Source organism: Eptatretus burgeri, chromosome 18 (genome assembly GCF_056783735.1).
Source record: "Eptatretus burgeri isolate ZD-2024b chromosome 18, Ebu_testis_v1, whole genome shotgun sequence".
Taxonomy (NCBI): domain Eukaryota; kingdom Metazoa; phylum Chordata; class Myxini; order Myxiniformes; family Myxinidae; genus Eptatretus; species Eptatretus burgeri.
Window position 1 is genome coordinate 8,892,470 of NC_140978.1, and position 25,049 is coordinate 8,917,518.

Sequence of the window (25,049 nt, forward strand, 5' to 3'; positions counted from 1 at the left end):
AACCCCTTCTGAGTCATACCAAAGACTTTATTTAAAGAAAAATAGAAGTGATGCTTCCATTCTTTATGCTCAGGATAGAGCATGGACAAACAAATCTGGGAAAGCAATGCCAAACCACCCAGTACAACCCTTGCCAAGAAACTTCTTTGGGAGCACCAACACTCTGTAAAGAGTGATATACATATATATATATATATATATATATATATATATATATATATATATATATATATATATATATATATATATATAAATAAGTGCCTTCCGTAAGTATTGGAACAGTGAAGTCAAATTTATTACTGTATTGTGATATACTCAAGAAATTTGGATTTGAGATCAAAAGATGAATAAGAGACGAGTGCAGATCAGATTTTCTATATTGGTATTTCCACACGTATATGTTTTACCATTGTAGAACAATAGCACTTTTGATGTTGACTCCCTCCATTTTAGTTAAACACAAGTATTGGAACAAATGACTGACAGGTGTTTCTTGTTGCACATTGATTGTTCACACATAATAGAGCTGTGAATGTCTCGTCTTGGTTTTAGCCTTTGCTTTCACCTTGTGTAAGTCTGCCTTTGGAGTCATTGGACATAAATCACCACGAAGAGCAGAGAACTGTCTATGAAAGAAAAACGAGCAACTTGGAAGCTGAAAGAATAGAAGAATTAAATTACAACCACAGCATAAATATTGGATGTAGCAAATGCAACAATTTAGAACGTCTTGAAAAATGAAGAAACCACGATCGTGTACGAAGGAATAGACAATGGCCGGGTCAGCCAAGAAAAACAACTGCACTTGATGACAGAAGAATCATCAGAGCTGTGAATAAAAATACGAAAACAACCTTTAGTGACATCACCAACAACCTCCAGAGTTCAGGGGTGAAAGAATCACAATCTACCGTTAACAGAAGACTTCGACGGCAGAATTACGAAGGCTACACCGCAAGATGCAAACCTCTCATCAGCACCAACGATAGAAAGGCCACATTGGGATTGGCCAATAAGTACAGAGGTGAGCCAGTAGAGTTCTGGAACAAAGTTTTATGGACAGATGAGACCAAGATAAACCTTTACCAAAACTATGGGAAGGCAAAAGTGTGGAGAAAGGAAGGAGCTGCATATGATCCAAAGCATACGACCCAATATCTCTGAAGCATGGTGGAGGTAGTTAAAAATAATTACAAATTTGACTTCTCTGTTCTAATACTTATAGAGGGCACTGTATATATGCATATTTATTTGTTTTTTTTCAGACATTAAAATGAAACAAAACTTTCGTAGTGTTATAATGAGGCAAACCAGTGGTTCATCAGCTTCAGTGGGTTGTTTGTTTTTACTTCCATTTCCACCAAAAGAGTCATCACACGTTATACACACAAGGACCCTGGAGTGCCTTCAAACACAATTCCACATCGATGACACGTCCCTGTCTGCCCACAAGTGACTCGTACCCCCGAGTAACCCCTCTTTGTGGATCATTTCACCGAGGACTGGTTATCTGTACATTCACCCGCTGGGTGTTTTATTGTGGTTATTTTCAATCTCTAGGCAGGAGTGAGTTTCCAAAAACTCTGCAGAAGTTGTCTTTGCTGGTGCTGTTTCACTACAGTACTTGCTTGTCCATGTAGGGGATTAATGCCATCCCAGCCCACATAGCTGTGATTCAGTATCGGAGAGTGGCTGCCTCATTCTGCATCACACTCACTCTGCCTTGCTGCCTCATTCTACTGTTCAGGCTTTACTCGGTATTATTCACTATTCTATTACAACCTGCCAGCTGTGCTGGTAATTAAATCATCAATTGCTTGATATAAAGTTCAAATAAAAACATTGATGGTGTATTATTCCAGACTACCTTGACTTAAAGCCCAAGTTTAGAGTCATCGTGTGGTCAATCTTCTCCGATGTTCACTCTGAAATTAGATTTCTAACTGCTGCTATAGTAAGTGGATAAGAATACTGATTCATCGTCTGTGCACTTGTTCTTCGCGCTCACATTTCATTGTTTATCGAGCTTTGCTGTTGTTGGCTGCTATTGCCACATGTGGGCGGGTTTCAGGCGATGGAATGGAGCCCTCCCGGGTCGTGTGTGTGTGTGTGTGTGTGTGTGTGTGTGTGTGTGTGTGTGTGTGTGTGTGTGTGTGTGTGTGTGTGTGTGTGTGTGTGTGTGTGTGTGTGTGTGTGTGTGTGTGTTGCTGTTGTTGCTTGCTATATCCACACGTGGGTGGATTTCAGGAGACTGAAACGGAGACCCATCCGGTCTCAAAGTGTCCACTTCCATCAGCATGTACATGTATGTGGTGTTGGTTGTTTTCTCCAGATGTGGGTTTCAGAAGGTGGAACGGAGTCCTCCCAGGTTTGGTCAGGGAGGGGGGGGGAGGGGGGGTCACAATTCATGGACTAAGCAGTGAAGTTGTTGTTCTCAAAGTTTTGTTCCGAGGGCTCTTTGTAGGATCGTCTCTGTTCCCTGGACAGCTTCCGACTGCAGTTCCTTTGTGTTAATATTCCCAGGGATGGTTTTTAAGATCTCTGTGAGGTTCTTCTTCATCATTCCTATTGCTCCAATGATCACTGGTACAATTTTGGTGCTCTTCAGATTCCAGGATCTTTTCATTTCATTTTTGAGGTCTTGATATTTAGTCATTTTCTTGATTTCTGCGTTATTTAGGCCAAAATCACTGGCAACTGATACCTTAATTAGCAAGGACGTTTTTTTTTTTCTTTTTATACCTCAGTACAATATCCGGTCGCAATGCTTTGTTTTCTGTGTTCACGCTCGATGGAATCGTCAGGTCGTATGTAAGTGTTATTTCCTTGTTTTCAGTTATCGCTTTTGGTTCATGTTTGCATGAGTTTTCTGGGACTGGGATATTGAAGTTTTTGCAGATGTGTCAGTGGATAACTCCACAAACCCTGTTATGTCTTTGTGTGTACAATTGTTCTGACATGAGTTTTTTTGTTTTTTTTAAACATCCTGATAGGAGGTGGCTCGTACTTTTCTGTCTCGACCTTCCAGAACATACACTTGACCGATTGACTCAGTCCTGTCATTTCATTCAAGCCATTCGTGTCGTGTCCCTGGTCTCGGGCGTAAATAATGATTTCATTCTCCACCACAGTTCAGCTGACCTCTTCTTAGCCATTGTAACAAGCCTTCTTTGTCCACGCCCAATTTGTCCAACTCTGTGCAAATCCTTTTTTTTTAATTTTTTTTTTTATAACTTCCCACTCTTTTGTTGTACTCTCAGTTGTCGGTGTATATCTCTTGATATTTTCTTTTTTTTTTAATTTTGCTTATTTGCCTGTACTTTTTATTTTGTCTTTTTTTGCTATCATTGTGGCTGTATTTGTTGCTGTTTTGGTTTCATGCATGACGTCTTCCATTTGCACATATGTTTGAAAAAAATTTTGCGAGGTGGGTTAGGGATACCTTCTCTGGCTTGCCGTCTTTGTGTTTGCATACAAATTGGATTCTGTAATCTGTTGAACTTTTCACGTATTCAGCCAGTCATACCAGTCCGTGCACTTGGTTGAGCTCCATCAGGCTGCTACCTGTTTCTCGTCTCGGTGGGTACATTCTCGGGATGCACTGATTTTTGTAGAACATTTTGTGGGTGGTGAGGAGTTTTCCTTGTTTTGATATTTCGTTTGTTGATTTCCGTTTGTGCCCAATTTATTATTTCACATCTGTATTGGAATACTGGTATTGCTAGTTGGTTGATGGCTTTGATTTTGTTTCTCAGGGTGAGATATGTTTTCAGGATCAGCTTCGTTCTATGCAAGTATTCTTTGACGATTGTTTTGCACATTTGTTGATGACATATTTAGTGGTCCTCTTCCACTCTGAGTTATTTGTATGATGCTTCATTGTCTAGATCGTGTTTTGTTGTATCGAGTTCGATTTATATGTTGTATATTTTTGTTGATTTACCCTGTACAAATGTACACTTGGCACAGTTGTGTAGGCCAAATTCCCTTTGGGTGTCGGTAGAGTACCATTTCACTCATTTCAGTTGTTCTACCAATTTTTCAACGTTTGGTGCAAAGAGTTTTCGATCATCCATGTACAGTAGATGTGTCACCTTTCCTTTCTCTTTGGGAGTTCTCTTATTGGACGTTTTGGGTGTATCCATGTCTTTGCTCATTAATGAGGTTGATCAGTGGGTTTAGGGCCAGGCAAAACAGGAGGGGTGAAAGGCTATCACCCTGGAAGATCCTGTGACGTACCTTCACGCCTGGTATTTCAATCTTTCCTTCCAAGTGTTGCTGTCTCAATGTGGTGCTCCATAGCTCCATTGCTTTCTCCATAAGTTTGATGATCTGGAGGTTGATATTGTGCAATTGCATGCATTTTATCATCCATGAATGTGGGACACTATCAAAAGCTGTTTTTTGTCATCTATCCCTGCTGTGGACTATTTGGTTCTTTTGGTTTTACAGTTTTCGAGTATGGCCTTGTTTATATTAGTAGTAGGTCATCTATTGTTCCATGGCATCCTCTTTTACATCCCTTCTGTTCTGCTTCTAGTCCTTCTTCTTGTGTTCGGTGGTGGTACATAATTTATTTAATGATTCCTATCAGAAGTTTGTATATTGTTGGTCGACAGGTTATTGATCTATACTTGTAAGGTCGTTGAATTTCCTCTGATTTTGGGATAAGGAAGGTGTTACATTCTGTGAGCCATTCATCCATTACCTCCTCCATTTGGATAAGTTCATTGAATGCTCGAGCGTTGTGATCGTGGAGAGCATCGACTTGCTTTAGCCAGAAATTTGGAACTCCATCTGGGCCTGGGTTATTATAGTTTGGCATTTATTGTCACTGGGGGCATTTCCTTAAGGTGTTGCTCTTTTGTTTTTTCCAAGTTTTGGATCCAATCCACCTCATTATGTTATTTTGGGTCTTCATAGATTCCTGTCCAATTTTTTTTAAATCTAGATATCCTTTATGTGGGGACTTGTTACATCTGGCTTTTGTTTCCTTAGTTCATGCTGCTATCTCTTCGGGTAGTTTTCAAACAATTAGATTTGTTTTCTCCCTTTGTTAACTTTGTCATAGTTTTTTTTTAATCTTCTTTGCTATCACTTCTATTTTGAGTTTGTTTTCAGCAACCATTACCTCTCGGTCTTTGTCCTCGGCTTTATTTATTTATTTATTTATTTATTGGATTCTCTTTAATAGCTTTGGTCTATTTCCACGTATAAACTGCCGCATTTGTCCCGTCTCCTTTCTCAGTTGTTCTCTCTGTTTTATCCATCTCTGTTTCCATTGTGATACATGGTCTTTGTCTTCTTCTTCTTGTGTATGGCAGCTTGGCAGCTGGGAAGCTCTCACTTTGTTCAGGTGTGGCTGTGCCACTGATGCTGTGCCCCAATACCAGTACACTGGTACTCATTTTACCGACTCGGAAGGATGACAGGCTGAGTCAACCCCACCTGGTGTCAATTCAGTGGCCAACGGGGCTCAAACTCAGGACCCTAAGATCTCAAGCCAGGGTCTTTGCCTGAAGGGCCTGGTTTATTTTTCTCCTGGCGATGTTTGCCTGTCACTTTTTCTTGAATGAACAATGCTGCTGCAAAGCTCACGAGTCACGGTGTTGATTTCCTTCAATCCGGCTGATCTTGGTATGATTTTTTGGCAAACCTGGAACTTAGTTCCGGGGAGCTTACGGGATGGCGCATCGTCAATCCGTCCATCCGTCCATCCACAAATACTTTCAACTTCTTCTCTGAAACTCCACACACGATTTCGATGAAACTTTACCCCAACGTTCATCACCGTATATGTAGCAAAGTTTGTTTGTGGCATTTAAAAAACGGGCCCGAAAGGGGTCTACAGGAGTTGCCCCCCAAAATAGGTATTTGCTTTCTTCTCAGATACTACACATCCAATTGTGATGAAACTTGACGACAACCTTCATTACCCATTGTGTCCCAAAGTTTGTTCATGACAGTTGAACAACCGGGCTCTCGGGGGGTGTAAGGCGGGTTTGCCCCCCAAATTATAAATTTGCTTTTTTTCCCCGAAACTACACGCTCAATTTCGATGAAACTTGACCACAACCTTCTTCACCCATGATGCACCAAAAAAAATCTTCCATGCCATTAAAAAATCCAGGTCTGAAGGGGTCTACAGGGGGGGTTGCCTCCCAAAAGAGGTACATATTTGCTTTCTTCTCAGAAACTATACACACACAACACACAATTCCCATGAAACTTAACCACAACCTTCATCACTCATGATGTACCAAAATTTGTTCATGGCATGAATTTTTTTTTTTATAGGTATTTACTTTCTTCTCCATTACATATTTTGTGGGTCATCCATACCGACCATTGGTTCCCTGGTTATCTTATCCAGCCACGACCAGGTGAGTGCCCAGTGGTATTGCCCCTATGTTTCTGATTGCTGTGTTGGTTCTCCTCTCCAGTATTTTTTGTCTTTTTGTTATTTTCTATTTTGTAGAGTTGTGGTCTTTCTTTGAGTGGTATCAGCCTCATTTCCTCAATTTTGTTGGCTAGCTCTGCCTCCAATTCACGCTGTTCTTCATATTCCGTGTGTGTGTGTGTGTGTGAGTGTGTGTGTGTGTGTGTGTGTGTGTGTGTGTGTGTGTGTGTGTGTGTGTGTGTGTGTGTGTGTGTGTGTGTGTGTGTAATATATACAATCACATATAATAAATAAATATGTTTATATTCATATATCAATACGTGTATAAAATATGTATAATATGTCACATGATATGAATATAATCAAGTACAATCAGTGTGTGTGTGTGTGTGTGTGTGTGTGTGTGTGTGTGTGTGTGTGTGTGTGTGTGTGTGTGTGTGTGTGTGTGTGTGTGTGTGTGTGTGTGTGTGTGTGTGTGTGTGTGTGTGTGCGCCCATATGTATGTGTATGTGCCGCCACCACTGGTTGTCATCTCCCCTCACGACTTGCTAAATTGAACAGAGCCTTTCCTGGTCCCGAAACACCCATCTCCAACCCAGCAAAGAACCACGACTCATGGAGCAAGTCGTCTCATCATTCATGCTCCATTTCCCCTTTCACATCCGGGGGTTCACCCAATCCCTGCCGGGGACATCCCCACTTGCCCCGACATAGCACGCTGCTGCTACCGGTCACCTTCTCCACATGTGGTCCCACCGAAGCTCGGTCCTATCCATCCACAGTAGGAGGGAGTTGCTGAAAGGGAGTCATCCTCAGTGGTAGGGACAAAGTACACCAAGCTGATGGAGTCAACAAAGCACACTAAACTGCACAGCTAAGCCACATCCCAAACTCCTCGGCCTCACTGAAGCTGTTATATTCAGCATGGTCCTCGCCCCCTGCGAAGTTTGGTCCCACCCTCGAAGGGGTGGAGTCGATAAAACCGTTCAGACTGCACAGCCAGGCCACATCCCAAACGCATGTTGATCAGCTCAAAACTGGGCGCCATGTGCACAGCCCACGGCCACATCAAAGCCACCACAGTTGGAGGTCTAGGCCACATCAAAAACACATGTCGAACGGCACGACACCGGTTGCCACATGTGCCATCCTCTATCCCACCAAAGCTGCTGCACTCCTCGCAGTCTTCGCTTCCATTGAAGATGTTATTTGGTGTGGTCTTCAGTCCCATCAGTCCTCGACAAGAGGGAGGTGGCAAAGCACGCCACCTCCCCTTGCCGCCATCGTGTGTGTGTGTGTGTGTGTGTGTGTGTGTGTGTGTGTGTGTGTGTGTGTGTGTGTGTGTGTGTGTGTGTGTGTGTGTGTGTGTGTGTGTGTGTGTGTGTGTGTGTGTGTGTGTGTGTGTGTGTGTGTGTGTGTGTGTCATAATTATTTGTGGTATATGAAATGCAGCCAATTGATATCCGGTAGAAATTTTATTTGATATTGATAAGATCAATTAAGAGTCTTTTACTGATGTCTACCATTGCCCCTTTAAAAAAAAATGAGTACAACGTTAGAAGAGATGGCCCTATAAAGTCATTGCTATGCAATAACGAATCCTTCCTTGCGGTATGTGCAGACTTTCCTGCCGGTGAAATGGATGGCTCCAGAGAGCATATTTGACAACATTTACACCACTCAGAGTGATGTCTGGTCTTACGGAATTCTCCTGTGGGAGATATTTTCTCTCGGTACGCCAATCTCGTGCTATTGATGTAGAATCAAACTGTTTGTTTGTTTGTTTTCTGATATTGCGAATAAAGTTGTTGGGTGTTTCAAATCAGGAATTTAATGCACCTCGGTGTATCTGGCATTTTTGTTCAAAATTATACAGTTTAATAGCACCATTCCACATTTCATTCATCCTTATTAGCAAGCCTTAGGTTTGGGACATATTGGAGGCGAGAAAGTACGATGAAAAATGTTTGTTTTTTTCTTTTCTTACTGCATGCAATGGAAATTTACTGTTTAATAAGTGACTGTATGATTGAGTCGAAGTAAGAGCTGAACAGACCTGGATTGGAACCCAGAAACCTTGGCTTTCCTGGCGAGAACTAAGTTTTCTCTGGCCAAAAAAGAAAAGAAATTGCTAAATGCACAATTTTTTACTTTTTCTCTTGTGCAAATATCCGAACAATAATTTGTTACATATGCCCCAAAGAATGATTTCTTGTTCGATACATTGACAAAAACGAGTTTCAATTTTGTGATATGGAAGAATGCGATAATGTGGACTCCCAAGAAAGTCTTGGCTAAAGAAAAAAATATATATTCTGGAGTAAATATTTGGGCAATTTAATTAAACTCCATTTGGGGGGTTTTGGAATGTAAAATGACTACATCGAGAGCTATAGGACATTGACAGACAGTCTGTGTAGTCCACGTTGGGTTGAGATTTGGAGTTGAGGGTTGAGTTAGAGCAGGGATTTCGAAATTGGCCAGGGTGCCGACGATAGCTCGCCTCATCTTTATGAAGGACACCATGGGATCTTTAATATCCACTAACAAATGCTGGCAGATGTGATTCCCATTTTAACGTCCATCCAAGGGACGACACACACATTGATGAATAACCCTGCCTGTGAAACACCAGGAGAGTTTATAACTGGGCCGAGATTCAAACCCAGGCTAGGTAGCTCATAGGCAAGTGTACATATCTTTGGGCAATCCTACCAACCAGTGCTAATATAATCACTGCAAATGCACTGAATGCAATGATTATAATCGGGATGATAATGTGTCTTGTAGGTGGAACTCCATACCCTGGCATGCCTGTGGATTCTCAGTTCTATAACAAACTCAAATGTGGCTACCGCATGGAGAGCCCGGAGCATGCTTCAGCCGATATGTGAGTTAATGTACAGTCAGTTTCCTGTTTGCTTTAAAAGTGAATTTTCGAATGTGCCATAATCCTTTTATGCACTGCAACTATTGTTAATTAATATTTAACCATTATTGTTCTTCACAGTATGTAAATTATATTCTTGAGATTTTCACTTGTTTCATTATTAATCCAAATTTATTCAATGCTTTTTTTTCACACTGATGAATGAGAACAAACATTGCTCTGTCTTCATGCGCTGCCTGTACTCGTATAATTTACACACGAGACCACCCGACCGCTTACTGACACTCCCATTTTACATAAGCGTAGAACTGCATTAACATGTTATGATTTCATAAATGCGTTGGGTGGCAAAAAAAAAAAAAATCAAACAAATGAATGAGCATAATGATGTGTGCACAGCTATGACACAATGGTGCGATGCTGGAGCTCTGATCCTGAGAAACGACCGACGTTCTACCACCTTGGGGAAAAAACAGCTGCCTTGATGCCGGGTGGTTTTGAAAAGGTACATGGAAATAAACAACTGTAGTCATTGGAAAGGGGCTAATATGTCTTGGGGGAAAAAAAAACAATCCAAGTAAACATTCCTTTTTATTATGTTTCAAGGGAGATCTGTGTTGAGTCATCCCTTCTGAACCCAAGGTTCATTATAGTGGGATCTCAAGTTCATTTCTCACGTTCAAATACTGTTTTGATTTGGACATTGTCTTTTGAGGTCTTTGTAATTGAAGTAATAGCGTCGTGGCACCTCTTCCTTGATTGGCCTTGCGTGTGATTATGCAAAAGCTGAACTCCCAACCTTAGATCACAATAAAATATATGTTAAAGTGTCATGAGAAAACGTTTTTAGACCAAGCATTGTAGTCAATTTGTTTCTACGTTGTTATTATGTACAATGCAATGATTTTGATATATGAAGTAATAACAATTAACAAGTTATTTTGTTTAACATTCTCTTCCTGTTATTCTCCTTCCATTGGACAGTCCTATGAGAAGCAGATTGAGGAGTTTCATGGGAATCACCCCGCAATGACACGGCTCCGTGCTCAGTCTGATCTCTCCTATGTGGGGGTCATGTACAGTCCAGCAGAGAAAGGCAAAGCTTCAGATGGAGATATAACTGGAATGGATGCTGGATCAGAGCAACGGTCTGACTCTGACAGTGGCTATATCATCCCTTTACCTGACATAGAGCCACGTACTGAAGGAAGTGACCATCATTCCAACAGCAGCCAAAGGTAATCTTATGTTTCCTCTTATTCTTCCTTTCTACAGTGTATTCATAAGGATCCATCCATTTATAACAAAGACCCAAAGCAAATATGGTGGAATTTTTGACTCACCGACCCCCTTCCTCCAAACACCCCATCTCCACCCCCGTGCATATATAAAAAGAAAAAGAGCAATCAGAGAAATCCAGTATGGCTGCCAAACCATGTGACCTATGACGTCATATGTGTGACCCTTTTGCTCCTCATGGATAGATGGTCATATGTATGAAATTTTGCCTTTATCTACTCAGCCATTTCAGAGAAGATTTTTTAAGGTTTTTAAAACAAACAAAACAATATGGCGACTGAATCACATGACCGATGACTGCGTCAAAAAATTTTGTGAACCATTTTATCCATAGATGACCCTCAAAATTTTTCATACTGATCGGATGTAGTGTTCTACATTTGCAATTATGACGTCATAACAAAGGCACCTATGACGTCATAAAAATATCACCCTCATTCCCCATGAAGAGTACTTGTTTTGCGCCAAGTTTCAATTTTTTCCTTGGTACAGTTTCAGAGATGCAGAGGTCCAAGTTCTTACCATTTTTCCAACACGGCTGCCACACCATGTGACCTATGATGTCATAATTATTAACCCATTCTACAGGAGTAGTCTCACCTATGGTGAAAATTTCGTCTCAATCTGACAAGCGGTTGCGGAGAAAAACACGAAAGTTCTGTGCGGACAAACAAATAGACAAACAGACAAACAAACAAGCAGTCATAGACTGGTACTTACAAAATTGTCAACTTGACCTCTGACCTTGTCTAATAAAAGCTGTCTTGAGAGAAGGTAGCGACGCAAACCAGAAGTTTCTACGATGATTCTGTACCAAACCTCTCATAAAACATCCGATTTTTACCAGAATTTTGACAATCGAGTGTTAAGCATACTTAACCGTTACCAAAATTGAAGACAGGATTGAAATTGACTTTGAAACGAGCGTATAATGCCGTGTGTTACAATCCCCCTCATTAGCATAATCTTCAGTTCAGCCTCAGATACGACACCCGACATAAATCTCATAAAACATCCGATTTTTACCAGAATTTCGACAACCGAGTATTAAGCATACTTAGCCATTACCAAAAGTGAAGACAGGACTGAAATTGACTTTAAAATGAGCGCGTAATGCCGTGTGTTACAATCCCCCTCATTAGCATCATCTTCAGTTCAGCCTCAGACACGACACCCGACATAAATCTCATAAAACATCTGATTTTTACCAGAATTTCGACAACTGAGTGTTAAGCATACTTAACCGTTATGAAAAGTGAAAACAGAATTGTGTTCCGAGTTAAAACGAACTCGTAACGTCGACCGAAGCAAAAATCTCCATTTCTCCAAGCAATTATTTAATATTATTTTATCAAAGTCACAAAACCGTAATATTCGGCCATCCACCAACAATCTTTACATAATCCGACGGCTTAGCGATTCAGGCATGCGACGATAACCTTTATTGGGATAAAAAATGACTTTTAAACACCATCTTTATCGAAAACACCGTCAGCGCACACACACGCAAAACCTTTACGTGACTCAACGCCACGTCTGCTCGAGCGCGCTGCACCACGTGATGAGCCATGACGCGCAAGTGAAATATTTTTTATGCAATCTTAAAACGTCTCCAAAACATCCGATTTTTCCAGAATTTCGACAACCAAGTGTTAAGCGTCCTAAGCAATCGCAAAAACCGAAGACAAAATTAAAATCGAAGTTAAAACGAACTCGTAACGTCGAGCGAAGCAAAAATACTCTTTCTCCACATTAATTTACGGAATTATGTTTGACCTCACTGTGACCTTGACCTTTGACCGATTTTTTACCAAAATCTAATCAGCACTAGCCACCACCCTCCTGAATCACGTGGTGTAATTTGACATTGGAAGCTTCTTCCGTTCTCGAGTTATCATTTTTTGGATGTTTGACCTCACTGTGACCTTGACCTTTGACCGATTTTGACCAAAATCTAATCAGCACTAGCCATCACCCTCCTGAATCACGTGGTGTGATTTGACATTGGTAGCTTCTTCCGTTCTCGAGTTATCGTGCCTACAAACAAACACACAAACACACAAACACACAAACACAAACACACAAACAAACAAACACACAAACAGAGGACGGAAGTCATCAATATACTTACGAAATCTTTAGATTTCGTAAGCAACAAACGGACCCAAATGCAATACCCTCTCCTTTGGCGAGGGTAATAAATTGATTACTCAAAATGATAATAAAATTAATTATCACAATAATGATTATTTTCTCACATTTATTATATTATCAAAGGTATTGGTACTGTATACTTCCCCACACTGCAAAGGAGCATGTGTTTTATAAAATTGTGCGGAAAATATTAAAACTCATTTGTAATTGATATGTCATGAGATGAAGAGCAAGTTGAGATTTAACTTGTAATGATAATTATTTGTGATATGCCAAAGGTTTTTGATATTTACCTCGCATTGGGCTTTCTCAAGTCAATTGTAGGTATAAGCTGAACGTATGAAAAGGAAGACAGCAGATAAAAGCTCATCCCAATGTTAGAAATCAGGCAGGTGGACCAAAATGATTGACATATTGGTCAAGAAGAACCATAGAACATGGAATAGCACAATATTACAAAGGTACCAATGAATCGTGTCCCATCACTTTTGGTAATATGGTGTACCGTACACATAAAGCATATCCTTTAGCTATAGCCGGCCTTTTTAATCTTGAAAATTGTAATGGAAAATGATCATCGAGGTTTGGGCCTGGTATTAATTCGTTTTGAATTGACTCTCGTGGATTTTGGTTTCCTTTGTCTCTCCGCAAAAAATCTCAATTGGTGGAAAAACAGGCTTTTCGTCAGCAGAGTATGAAAGGCATGTGACATTTCCCTGCATTTATGTTTTTCTCAGTGTGGGCCTTGGTGATGACACTGTTGATCAAGAAACACGGAGACGACAACAACCAGATGCCAAAGACTACGAGGAGATGCTGGAGATTGTGGACATGGCATCTAGCCTGGCTGAAGACAGCTTTCTTTGAGGGCCTAAGTCCACATCTCAAACTATTTATGCTCCCTTTGTCTAAGGGCCTCTTAGAACTTCAATACTCTCGTGTCTCGAGAAGCTGTGGATGGTCATGGCTGAATCCTCAAAGAACTTGCAGATAGAGAGAGAGAGAGAGAGAGAGAGCTTTGTGTGGAACCTACAGAGAACTGGTTGGATTTGGACCACAAACACCAGCTGGATTAACATCATGGAAGTCATACTGGTACTTATATCGTATTTGCAGGTGGTGGAGATTGATGGTGTGTCATCGGATTTTTTTTTTTTTAATGACTAACAGAAGCCAGGATTTACACCTTTCTTGTGATACCTTAAGGTTGTAATTTTTTGTCAACAATTATCTCAAGGTCATTGTTGAAGATGTACACTATTACATGCAAGACAAGCATATGAAGAGACATCAGTGAACTTTCACATAAATTACAAGGTTATTAGTCCACATTGGCCAGGTCAACACCGTTTAAGGTATTTTAACCTGGGATCCCACCATCATGAGCATTGTTCTAAAATGGGAATTCTCAACAGGTCAACCCATTATTTCATTGTCTTCATGAAAATGAAGAACTGTAGATGCAGAGGCAAAAGCAAGACTGTTACAAATCATTATATTTGCTGCAACTATGAAAGGACTTCTTAAAATGTCACCAAGTTATACAGGAACTGAAGTTTGGTAATTGGAAGTTCCCCCCCCCCCCCGAGTCTTGGATACCGTTTGTCAGGAAGGAAAACTCTTAAAACGAGCCCAAAAGATGAAGCTCCAAAATACTTTGATATGGAATTTTTTTTTTTTACAATTTATGCATTCTCTGAAATGTCCCCTGTAAGGAAATAGTTGACTGAAGCTTAAATTCTGACCTTTGAGCTTCATGCAGGCTATTTGAGGTTTATCAGTGGCTTTCATCGTTGATTGGCGAAGAGATGCCGGATACCCTTCAAAGACCTTGATGAAATACCAGTTTACCAACCAGAGTTTTTTAGGTTTTTATTGTTGTTGACTTTTCAACACTGATATCCCACTGTGCTTCTGTATTTCCAATATTTGTAGGAAATGAGAGTAAATTTGATCTCATTTAGCAACGTCAAGCATTCTAAGGGGTGTAACCATTCTCAGGTGTTCCGAGACACGAGTACAGTTAACCGTTTTCGTTTCCTCACGAGCTGTGGGCGATATGATTGTGCAACTGTATGTATGCATGGCGAGCTATTGCAGACCTGCTCCCAAGGATGGCATTGAGTTTCTTATCGTACCATGCTTATTTATAGTCCGGCAGATAAGTGAAATATTTGGGGGAATCGTGCCTTTAATGATACAAGCATGAACTTTGGCACACTGTTAGATCATGCCCTAAGGAAGATATTTAGCTCTAGGGCCATCGCAGAATTGTCCTGTGGCCAAAATGGCGGCCACTTTGGAAAATGGCCGCCACCGGTTGTTATTTTACCAGTAACTCAGGTTCTAGACCAGCTAGGATATTGATTGTGGTGGCTAATCGTACATTTTCAAGGATGAGGAATGCAGTGGTACTATTTATAACATGCTAGCAACTACCAAACTACATATATCTACCATTCAGGGAATTAAATAATAGTAAAACCATCAAGTATTAGTAGAGTTATGCACATTTTCCGGAATTTCAGAATCGGCCCATGAGTTGTGTGCTGACCTCATAATTATGTTTATGTGTATTCATGTATTTTGCTGCATATTCACACAGAACATCATAATAACGTCACAATGATATAATCTATGTTGTTAGTGCAGCTTTTGTGTGAACCTAGTAACAACGCCTAATCTGCATGTATATCTGTCTGCTTTCAGTTGACCTGGACTGTGACTGTGGTGGCAGCAAACATATTTTTCTGGAGATTTCAGCTTATGGTAGAGTGGTGGTGGTATAACTAGTACATACTGTTCTCATATTATAACTCGTAGCTACTGTTCTAAAGTAGCATAGTGCATAGGGACAATGGCCAAACTATACAAGGTGGTGGACCCTGATGAGCCTACCTCATCAGGTAAACAGTGCCTGACCACAGACTGGAACAAATGTGTTCTGTGTCAGGAAGACACAGATGAGATGCTGACATGTCCATAAAATTCAGCACGTGGCACAGATGGGGCAGGATACAGGACCATAGCTGAGCATCTTGTAGCATTCGACAAGATCAGTTGCCTGCCAAGAACACTAAAACTGTCACAACTGGATGGGGGTCAGGGCATCGAGGCAGCATTCCGTAGGTAGGTTTATAATAGGTACTAGGTTTCCATAGGGAGGTAATATAAATGTAGGTTTACAAAGCCAAATGGCATGACTCCTGCAGACTGCAGTATAACAAAACAAAACTTCAGAAGGCTGAAAAGAGGAAAACACACCACGATGATGACCCAGAAACCCACAAGTTCACCCGTCAAAGCATTGAACGTGAAACTCATTCAACAGAGACATGCTTCTTCTGTGGCAAATTTGCAGCGAGAGATGCTTTGCGTAATGAATCAACATTCGAACTTGACATTCGTGTGAGGCAGTGTGTCCTCAAACTACAGGACAAACACCTCACATCCAAACTCAGTGTTGGAGATCTCAATGCCCAAGAGGCTAAGTACCATGCTCAGTGTCTTGCCTCTCTGTACAATAAAGCGAGGGACACAAAGGCACAAGAATCGAATGTAGACACTGTTAACCATGGAATTGCATTTGCTGGCTTGTCGCCTATATTAAGGAAGTGCGCATGGACAATATGGTTGCACCAGTGTTCCAGCTGACAGTCTTGGTGAATCTGTACAGTACCAGGCTGGAACAACTGGGGACACACGTGACGGGGTGTGTACACTCCACTAAACTCAAGAAGAGAATACTGGGTTACTTCCCAGACATGGACGCTGAGAAGCAAGGTTGTGATGTGGTGCTCGTGTGCAATGAGATGTTGGTGCTGCATTAGGGAAAGCATGTGAGCACAATGCTGACAATGATACAGTTCATCTAGCCTGAGCTTTGATCATCTAGCCTTTGATGATGTCACTAGAGCTTTCTGTGCCTTGGCTGCCACCCCAGACACCAGAAACAACTGGATGGAGTCTCTGGAGCGATTCGTGGTATTGCTCTCTGACCGCACTAGCAGCCTGGAATCAGTCAATCAGGCACGCAATCAGCTGTTCACCCAGAAAGGTAGAGACATTGAAGGACTCCCTCCAACACAAGCAGCACTAATTCAGCACACAAAGAGGGCTGCCTACCAAGCTGGTCACTGCTGGGGACAGATGATGGTTGCAGTCCCGGAACTCCCATCCCCAGGTGACTGGGGGTGGAAGAAGAAGGACACAGGTGGATGGGAAGTTCACTGGACCACACTGCCAGAAGCGACCCAGGCCTGTCGAGAACTCATACGCTGCGGATGCAAAAAGGGGTGCAGAGGACAGTGCAATGTGTCAAGGCAGCACTTCAGTGCACTGCCCTTTGCCACTGTGGTGGACTGTGTTCTCGAAATTAACATTACATTTCATTCTTCTTCTTCTTCTTTTGGCTGGTCCCTTTCGGGGTCGCCACAGCGGATCATCAGTATGATCCGCATCGTGATTTGGCACATGTTTTACGCCGGATGCCCTTCCTGACGCAACCCTGGTCGCCTCTTACGACACAGGGATAACATTACATTTCATTGAAAACCTATAATATTACCATGGAAGGCCTTACCTGGTTAATAATGGAAGGACTGTAGTAGACTTGCCCTCACCACTAACATGTCAAACAACAATGGGACATGCACTATTGATTTGCAAGATACAGCATAATCTCATGAACTGTGTGCTCATATCAATAAACTACCAAATATTATAAAGGAAATATTGCGAAGACTGCATTGTACTCATGAATATGTCACAGTTTGAAAACATGTACATGTATAACTCCACCAAGATTAAATGCGTTTATAATTTTACTATTATTTATTTCCCTGAAAGTTAGATATATGTAGTTAGGTAGTTGTTAGAGTAGTTATCGCATGTTGTAAATAGTACCACTGCATTCCTCATCCTTGAAAATGTACGATCAGCCACCAGAATGAATATCCTAGGTAGTCTAGAACCTGAGCTACTGGTAAAATAACAACCGGTGGTGGCCATTTTGGAAAATGGCCGCTATTTTGGCCACAGGACAATTTTGTGAAGATATAGATAAATATCTTCCTTCGGGCATGCTCTAACAGTGTGAAAAATTTCATGCTTGTATCATCGAAGGCACAATCCATTCCCCTATCTGCCGGACTATTAGAGCGCTAACCCACTTTTCCTGTTGTGGTCCTTCATTTACTTGGAGAGAAGTTTCAGCTGTCGCATTTTATCCCGACATTGCTTCACAAAGTTATGGATGCCACTGGATAACAGCTGCATTGAAGTTTAACTGAACACCTTTTGAATCCTTGAAGTTGACACCAATTGAACCCATCTTCGGCCCAAAGCTCCAGCAACTCTGCAATCTTCAAAAAGCGGCAAGATTGAGGCCTTGTTGCCGGATGAATACCACCGAGTGGTCGACGCGTCGGACTTGAACCAACTCTGTTTGGCAGTGATACGAGTTGTTTGTGGCTTCAATAGTGATGCCTCAATGTCACATGGAGCCAGGAGCATGATGATGTCACGACCAACAAACGTTCCACCCACTGGATTGAGCTGGGAAACCATCTCACAAAATCACTTTGCTAGCTCGTTTGAAGATGAGATTTCCTTGTGGAAGGTGGTTGAAGGCAGCGCTTAAGCTGTTTCAGCACAGGAACGTTTGGCAGTGCGAAGCAGGTGTGACCTTCTTCATTTACACCACTATTGTAATGTAATATTGTGGCAGTGTAGCACTGCATGAAAAATATTTTCTATTACATTCCGTAACATTTCCTATATTACAGGCATAAATATGCCCAGTAATTTATAGCTATTTCAATAGACTTGGGAAACAGTTTGCTCCTTTTGATGTTTATGCTCTGTGATTATTTAAGCACAGAAAGCTTATTATATATATATATATATATATATATATATATATATATATATATATATATATATATATATATATATTCTTTAGTTCATTGTACCTACATCATTTGTTTTGTACAAAATGTGAATATTATTGAACCTGTAAAACTTAAGCACTTGCAGCTATGAATGAGAAATCGATTGGTATTGAACATGGAATAAGCACAAAAACTATCACAAAACAAACTGCAAAATGGAAAAATACACATAATGAGAAGAATGTGAAACTAAAGAAATCATTACTTTTCCAAGGCATAGAAGAGCAGTGGTCTGCAAATGGAACTTTATTTTAGCATATCAATTAATATATATATATATATATATATATATATATATATATATATATATATATATATATATATATATATATATATATACATTGGGATATTACTGATACAATTCATGTAGACATTGTTAGATTAGTGCACATCTCCTTATGTGAATATCTGTAGACGTGTGGAAACTGTACAGTAATATGCGGAGTTTCTAGCAAAGATCCACAGTACTTTGTTGTGTTTTTTACTGGTGTAAATACAAAATGTTACAAATGCTGCTTGGTGGTATTGTGACAAATCCTTTTTCAACTTTTTTTGCTTTGTTGTGTAATTTCAATAAAGTTCAAGAAGTAATGAAAAAATGTAATACACGAGAAATATACCTCAATCTCATGACAACAATGCCTTCCATTGTGTAAATAATCAGATTTTGGATCCACTATATCTTCCATCATGAGATTGTGGTATGTGGTTGGTGTAAATATAACCAATATTTTACTCTTTCTCCAGTAAATTTGTGACACAAACTTATACAATGAAGCAGAATGTAGAAAATGTATGTTGAAGTGACCAAAGCCAGAGATGTTTTTTTTTTACACCTCGTTATAACAAGTGTTGTACGTGATGATTTTGTTACTGTTGGTGAAAACGATCCATGCATAGGTATAGCTGTGGCCTGATTGAGCATCTTTGTGAGGATTTGGGGTTGTTTGGTAGATTCCTATTTGCAACTTCACTTTCCTTCTGCCAGACCACATTTACGCAACTTCCATGGAACACAACAGAATGAACATGAGATCAGTTTTCTAACATTTTTGATTCATTGTTTTTTCTTAAAAAAAAAAAAAGGAGAAAAAAAAAAGGAATGGTCAATAGGGGAGCTTTGGGGGGCAGAATTAGCCTTTTCCATTTTACTGCTTTTTTTTTCTGTTGTACATTATTAGTATTGCAAAGATCAATCTTTTATAGGTAAAATATTTTAATTCCTGCAGAGCTTTAAACACATATCCACATCAGTTTTATAGAGACCTAAATGTATTAAAATAAATTGTTTCGATATACTTTGTGCTTGGTACGGCTGCTGTGTGTTGCAAAGTTTTGTGATTGTTTTTTTATTTTGTTGAGTGCAGCACCACATTAGCAGTACGTTTAATTTTAATTTAGCTGTCACTGCCGTTACAAGTATTATACTGTCATTATGATGAGCAATATGTGCTTACCATTTTTAGTGTATAATCAAATATTTTTTTATAAACAAAACCTAAGCAAATCTTTTCTGTGTTCACATTTATTTTCTTTCCAGCAAACAAATGGCAACATAATATAACTAGAAGGACACTCAGTGGAGCGCATACCTCCGCCAGGCTGATTAGTTTACGTTTTGTATCCCACTGATAGGCCGGATCTGGATTCGGACCTGAACTAAAATTTAATCGGTTTGTTCTTGTCACCTAACAAACTCATCCACCAAGTTTATTTTTTTTTTGGTCCATAATTGTCCATAATCCACCGTCCATAATTTTTTGAAATATCATGCTATGTATCATTTTAGCCCTATCACTCAATGGTGAAGAATCACTTCAAAAATTCTCAGGCCTGGATTCGGATCTTCACCAAAATTGAGTCAATTTGTCCTTGTTACATACCCAACCTGTTACCTGCGCACCAAGTTTCATCCGAATCCGTCCATAACTCAATGTCTATAAACTACTCCAATCGTCAGCATATCAAACAGCCTCTAACAGTATAGCTTTGCACGACCTGCTCGTGGCAGCATTGTTCTCAGTAATGGGTATAGAGATGAAAGGCGAATCAATGGAACCTTAAAACCAGTCGCTTTGTCGGATTTAGATTCATGAGGCAGATCTCATTAATAGCATGGCTCATTAGCCTTGGTAGGCAGATCATTTTGGAGAAGGCAACTGAATCTAAATCCGCCACTGCCTTGTGGTTCACGTTTTGAAACTAAAGGAGACAAGTTTAATAGGGTAAAGGCAGCAATCCCTTTTAATGGAGGAGGCCTTTGCATTTCATAACCTGTGGGCCACCTTTGGGCCAGGTGTACGACCCCATTTTAGCCTCCTGATCATTGTTACGTGAAGCCATGGGAGCAGGTGGTTGATGGCCATGCAGGCAGCTGGCACATATTGTCAGTAATGGCTGCATGGCCTTGATGCTAGGCCAATGATTTTCTTATGGAGAACAATGGCTAGGATTGCCCGTCGAGTATAGCCACTGCCCAGAAGAAGGCAATGGCAAACCACTTCCATACATACCAAGAAAACAATCATGATCAGCAATCTAAGAGATAATGTATGATGCCAGATGATGAGCCCCTCAAGTTTGAAAGTACCCACATGGCTACTTGGGAAGAGAAAAGTGCTTTGATGAGTAGGACTGGCCGTTATGATGTGAATGAATCAAACCCGCAACAAAATCCGGTCTCTGAGGTCACAAGAACTGAAAGTCAAACTCTGAGCTTCTCAAGCATTCACAAAATTGGAACATGGAATGTAAAGTCAATGAATCGGGGAAAGTTTTTCATCGGAACCTTGTTCATGCAAAACCAGTTTTATTTGCTTACTTGTATTGAACACAAAAGCTTGTTCTAAACATGTTTTGTACCATTTTGTTCATGCAGAAATGCATGGTTTTCATCAAATAGTGTGTACCGTCAGACCCCGATATTCACAGGGGATACGTTCCTGAAAAATGCGGCGACTGTTGAATCTGCAAATGTTGGGGCATTGTTTCAATGGGAGAAAGGGGGATAGGTTCGTGATTCATAAGGGAAAATCAAAAATCTCATGAAAAACCATGAATACGTGAAGCACAGGGCCATGAATGTAGAAGCAGGTCAGGAAAACCGTGAATACACTGGCAAAAAAACACACAAATAGGCGAATTGCAAGGCACAAAAGTAGAAGCAGCTCTCCTTTTATGGACCGCGAATATGCGGGGTCCACGAATAGCGGAACCACGAATGTCGAGGTCTGACAGTATTTTAGCTTGGACGAAGCAAAACAACACATTTTACACTCGGAAACTTATTCATGCAAAAACAGTCTTATTTGCTTCATAGAAATGGGAGTGAGATCTTGGAACCCTGCTGATATCATAACATTTGATGTCAGGAGTGTGATTGGACCTGAGGGGCGACCATCGTACCTCATAATTTAATAATGGAGCATAGCGAGAGTGAAAATTTAAATCACACAGCTATGTCTAACCAAGATGGGCAGGACAAGGTGGGTTTGACAGAGGAAATGAAGTAAACTGTCCCCGAGGATGATAATATGTTGGAAGGAGCAGTAGGGTGCGCAACAGAGGCACCCATAATGACGAATGGCAACCACCCCTATCCTCCAGAGTCCACACCACAGGACAGCAGTTCAGCACCAATGTCACCGATAACCATGGATCAATTGGCTGCAATGTGTAGACAACTAATGGTGGAACAGGCTAAGATGCTTGCAGACGTGGACACTGTTGTGGTGCCGGGTTCAGGGGCGGGGAATGATCGCTCGATGGAGCAGTTTAGCCTTCTACCCCTCCCCCCCACCCCCAAACACCCGGAATTGAAGGTCATCACTCCGGATAACTCTGAAGTCGATGGGTCGCTTAATGGACCGTGGACGCCAATATTTTGACCGCGCGGTTAGAGTCTTTTTGTCTGACACCAATTTATCTAATTAGCCACGCGGTCTCGCTACTGGAGAAGCCACACCCTCGGCCAGCTTTGTCCGAACCGAGTCGCTGTTACCGACTCGGATCCGGCGTAACCGAGTGGGAATTACCAAAGCTGCGCCGGCCCAAATAACAATTTACGGCACAATTGGCCTCCCTAATTCTTCAGGCCAAACCATACTGGGTCAATGAAAGAAAACGCAGACAACGAACTGGAACATTTAATAGTTATTTATTTACAAGGTAATAGGGAGGGAAACATAGAGCAGACTTAATCACGAATATAAATGTAGGGAAATGTACAATGGCAAACACTTAACAGTTTTACTTACAGACTGGCACCACACACACCCAAAAAGAAATGGCGCCAACTGGCCTTTATTCAGACCTTCCAGCCGCGGAGGATAGGCAAGCTGGGGGTTAGAGTTTGGTCGGGTACCAGGCCGCCTCGTGCGGTTTTACCGACTCACACTTGTGGAGCTCGGAATCCGTGGAAGGGAACAGGGATCCCCAGCTCGAGCGCTCCAACACAAACCACCACGGTGGGACTCGAACCCACGAACCAGAATCCAACAAGCGCAGCCAGGATCCTACAAACGACCCGGCCAGCCACAAACGATGACCGACGACCAGGAGAGCGCAGCAGACCAGAAGCAAGGAACGACCTCCAAGGGACCAAGGAACAACACACACGGATACAGCTCGCGATCCTTCTTATCCCTCCCCCATGCGGGGTGGAGGGATCCGCTCTCGGGTAACTCGCCTCCGGATTGGACGGGGCGTTTTCAGGTGTCGTGGTGGCCAGCCGCGATTGGAGGAGGGGGGCTGTCAGCGTCTCGGCGCTCCTCCCCCGAGAAAGGCTCTTTTGTTGTCTTCCCCAGTGTCAAGAGGGGAGACATTCTTCGATGGTGGGGCGGAGTCAGAGCTGAGGCGATCTCACCCTTGATTGGACAGGAGGAACATTCCATCTTGCTGGGGCGGAGTCTGCTCTGAGACGAGGGGGGGGCTCCACCCATGTCCAGAGAAGGCCGATCATGGGGTGGAGCTGGCAATTGCCACCAGCAAAAGGTACGTGGGCACAAATGGTATGAACAGGAAGTATGGGGTTCATACGGGTCTCTACGCAGTGGTGTGTGTATGCCTACTTGTGTGGTTGCACGGGTGCGGTGTGCGAATCCTCCATGTGTGCCATCCAAATTCACACCCAGACCAGTTTTCTCTTCGTGTACGTCGTCAATCAAGATTCTTCATCTTCTGCACTGTGAAGTTTCCAGCTCTGAATTCCCTGGCTACTTCAAGGTGCTTTGTCGAGAGTACAGCCACGTCCCTCGGGTGAAAAGCGACCCACCTGCCATAGTTGGTGTGGTCGAGGACATGGAACCATGGTAAGAGTTCCATCAGGGTGTCAATGTTCATCGTGAATGATGCATGCTGCAGAGAACACACATAGACCAGTACCAACAACTATAGTTCCAGCACAGTTCGCCAGAACTGAAACTGGGGGATGTCTTCCCCTCTCTGGTGGCACCAATCTTCAAACTATAGCACAACTTCTGCATCCTCTGCTTCTCTCACACAGTTGCAGTCATACGCACAGTGTTGCAGGATGTACAATGCTGCTGCACAGTCATATGAAAGCTCTCCTTGTGCGTGCGAGGTGAGCTGCTTGCAGGAAGGAGTAGTCCATCCCTAGTGTTACAATCGCGGTTTTCAATAGTGCTTCCACCCAGCCACTCCCTTGCCGCCAGTCCCCCAACATTTTCAGGGCTGCCATCTCGATGTCCAAATCCATCCACAACTTTTTGAGATATCGTGCTTTATGTCGTTTTAGCCCTGTCACACAAAGGTGAAGAATCACTTTAAAGATTCTCACATCCAGATCCAGATTCGAATCTTCACCAAGATCGAATCAATTCTTCATTGTTACGTACCTGACCTGCCCACCAAGTTTCGTACGGATCCATCCAAAACGTTTTGAGATATCTTGCTGCATGTCGTTTTTGGACCGATATCTCAATGATGAAAGATTACTTTTACAATTCTCGGATCCAGATCCAGATTCGGATCTTCACCAAAATCTAATATTTTCGTCCATATCACATGCCCAAGCTCTCCTCCACCAAATTTCGTTCGAATCCATCCACAACTTTTTGAGATATTTTGTTCACAAAGAAACAAACAAGAAAGATGTCATGCATAGCACGATACTTATGAAATCCACAAAACAAATTTGACCTTAAAATAATTGGTGGTTGAATTAAGTAACCAAATATGCAACTGCTCTTCAAATATCAAGTTCATAGGATGAAAATTGACAATTTTAGAAACTTGCCCTATGTTGACCACAAACATAATTGGTGGTTGAGTTCATTGACCTGACATGCAAATCCTGTTCAAATTTCAAGTCAATCGGATGAAAATTGAGGACTTT

At 41.6% G+C, this 25,049-nt stretch overlaps 1 protein-coding gene across 4 annotated transcripts in view; it reads left to right on the top strand.

Moving 5' to 3' along the window:
* Positions 1–20,201, top strand: part of LOC147008550 (platelet-derived growth factor receptor alpha-like) — a 125,295-nt gene extending 105,094 nt beyond the window's left edge. For all 4 annotated transcript variants that reach the window (XM_085863962.1, XM_085863961.1, XM_085863960.1 and 1 more), the window contains 5 exons: positions 8,022–8,133; positions 9,191–9,290; positions 9,690–9,795; positions 10,275–10,528; positions 13,481–20,201. In XM_085863962.1, the coding sequence (XP_085720088.1) occupies positions 8,022–8,133; positions 9,191–9,290; positions 9,690–9,795; positions 10,275–10,528; positions 13,481–13,610 (702 nt within the window). In that variant the 3' untranslated portion in view covers positions 13,611–20,201. The remainder of the gene's footprint in view (positions 1–8,021; positions 8,134–9,190; positions 9,291–9,689; positions 9,796–10,274; positions 10,529–13,480) is intronic.
* Positions 20,202–25,049: the final 4,848 nt, after the last annotated feature.